This window comes from Wasmannia auropunctata, unplaced genomic scaffold (genome assembly GCF_000956235.1).
Source record: "Wasmannia auropunctata unplaced genomic scaffold, wasmannia.A_1.0 LD336076.1, whole genome shotgun sequence".
NCBI lineage: Eukaryota > Metazoa > Arthropoda > Insecta > Hymenoptera > Formicidae > Wasmannia > Wasmannia auropunctata.
The window spans coordinates 394,865-396,914 of record NW_012026814.1 but is presented as its reverse complement, the minus strand read 5'-3'; the positions used below and the strand labels follow the sequence as shown (position 1 = coordinate 396,914).

Genomic DNA, 2,050 nt, shown 5'->3' with positions numbered 1-2,050 from the left:
AGAGTTTAATGTACAATAACTCAAAAACAACTCATTTTTGAACTTTGTGCCTATGGAGACTTTTGATCAGGACGATCAGAACTACAAAATATCAAAAATTCAGCTACATTAGCTGGGACCCATTTTCACGTGGTTTTGTGCGGGGTCCTTTGGAAGTTAATTTAGAAAAGGAAAGAGATCAGGCTAGAGATATAGCGTATTCTACTAATAAGAAACTTCAAAAATATAATAAAACCCAGTATGATGAGAGACATAAAAAGATATCTACGTACAAAGTGGGAGATCTGGTATTGATAAGAGTATTGCAGCATAAGCCAGGCACTAACATTAAACTAGCCCCAAAATATAAGGGACCTTATCGGATTAATGCGGTACTAAAAAAGAATAGGTTTGTAGTAGCTGACATACCTGGATATAATTTAACGCAAAAACCACTTAATACGATATTGTCAGCAGATAAATTAAAACCTTGGATAAGGACAGCAGGTCCAGAAAATGAGGAGAGATCGGAAAACGAAATAGAAAATGATTCTTCTGCCTCGGAATAATGAAATTATCATTCAAAAATATATAAGTTACGAGTGAATCAATAAGCAAAGGATGGAGAAAAAAAAGAGAACTGGATGTTGTGAAACCAAAATTCTGCTAAAAACACATAACAAATTTGCGTTTGAAATAAGTAACATTAAGTTAATCTATATTGTTCTATTATATTATAAGGTTTTACTATAATTGATGTATAAAGTTTTATGAAAAATGATATATGATTGTAATAGTGGTGAAGAATAGTGTTTTTATGGAAATCAAGTGTAACATTGCGAAAAAAAAATTTTTACATTGTAAAGTTAAAATAAGTTATGCGTTAAAGATACGTGCGAATAACGGTCAATAAAAATGTATGTAACGATAATGCGAAATGGTAAAAAGATATTGCGAAACAAATTTATAGTGCGGCTAGTTTGGGGTCGAACTTACAGTCAGAATGGCCGAACTGTAAGATCCTATAAGGAATAGCGTATCAATGCGGTGCTAGATCTGGGTGATATTGATGGTTCCGCGATCATTCGATAATTGATTAGAGGGCGCTAATGCCGGAAAGGAGTGATATCGCGAAATAAAGAAAAGCTCTCGTCTTCTGCGCGAATCACGAAAAGAGTCGGACGTGTGCGTATAGGCAGGTGGGCGTACCTAGCTATAATTCGACAATTCAGTGTGGTGGCTTTTTCGTGTAAGTTGGATATTTCGGGCGTGTTATATCCAACAACGTTCAGAAGGAGTAACGCGGGCGTGCTTGCTTCCCTTCTATTAAAACGTGCCTCAAAACTATACCGTGAGCGTACGGGAAGCTTCTCAGCTGAAAGTGGCTGCTTATCGGAATATTCATGTATTTTGCCAGGGACATTGGTCGCTATCATTTATATCTGTACGTGTATCAATCTAAGTGCTTGTATTAAATAAATCATCGTCCGTTTCGTTTGTTTTAAATTATGAGTCTCGTATATTATAATCCTAGCCATCTGGTAATAAGAAATATTCAGAAGCACGATCTTACAAATCACATGCACGTGTGTCACAACATATAATATTTATATTGACAAAAATGCCTTTTAGCATTTTTACGTCTCGCTGCCAGAAATCGCCCGAAATCCTTTTTCTACATTTCGGTAACGCAGCGAGACAAAAAAAACGGCACGGGAGAGAGGGGAGTGTGTCCGTGAGACAAACAAACTCGCCGCTCGAGCTCCATGCTGTTAGCTGGTAGTGAGACAAGGACGAGATTGATGTCCGTCTAACTAATTAACCTACTCGCATTCCTGCACATAGCACGGAACACCACCAAAAGATCGTGGACATAACCGACAAAATCGTGAACATTGGCTACGTAGTTCAATGCCCACTTTCCAGAGGCGCTGAAACCAGCTCAATCGCAACCAGGTCCCCGCTAAATCGCGGGCATGGCCGCTCTCACGATCCTCTCCATGGTGGAAATATTTCTACCATGATCCTCTCTGACACACATCGGAAACACACGCAGGGCAGACAAAACGTA

The 2,050-nt window shown here is 38.5% G+C and overlaps 1 protein-coding gene across 1 annotated transcript in view; it reads right to left on the bottom strand.

Annotated features, from left to right (window-relative positions):
- Positions 1-1,802: 1,802 nt before the first annotated feature.
- LOC105449459 (golgin subfamily A member 6-like protein 22) overlaps positions 1,803-2,050 on the bottom strand; it is a 1,131-nt gene continuing 883 nt past the window's right edge. The window contains exon 2 of the mRNA XM_011688713.1: positions 1,803-1,814. Coding sequence (XP_011687015.1) covers positions 1,803-1,814 — 12 coding nt within the window. The remainder of the gene's footprint in view (positions 1,815-2,050) is intronic.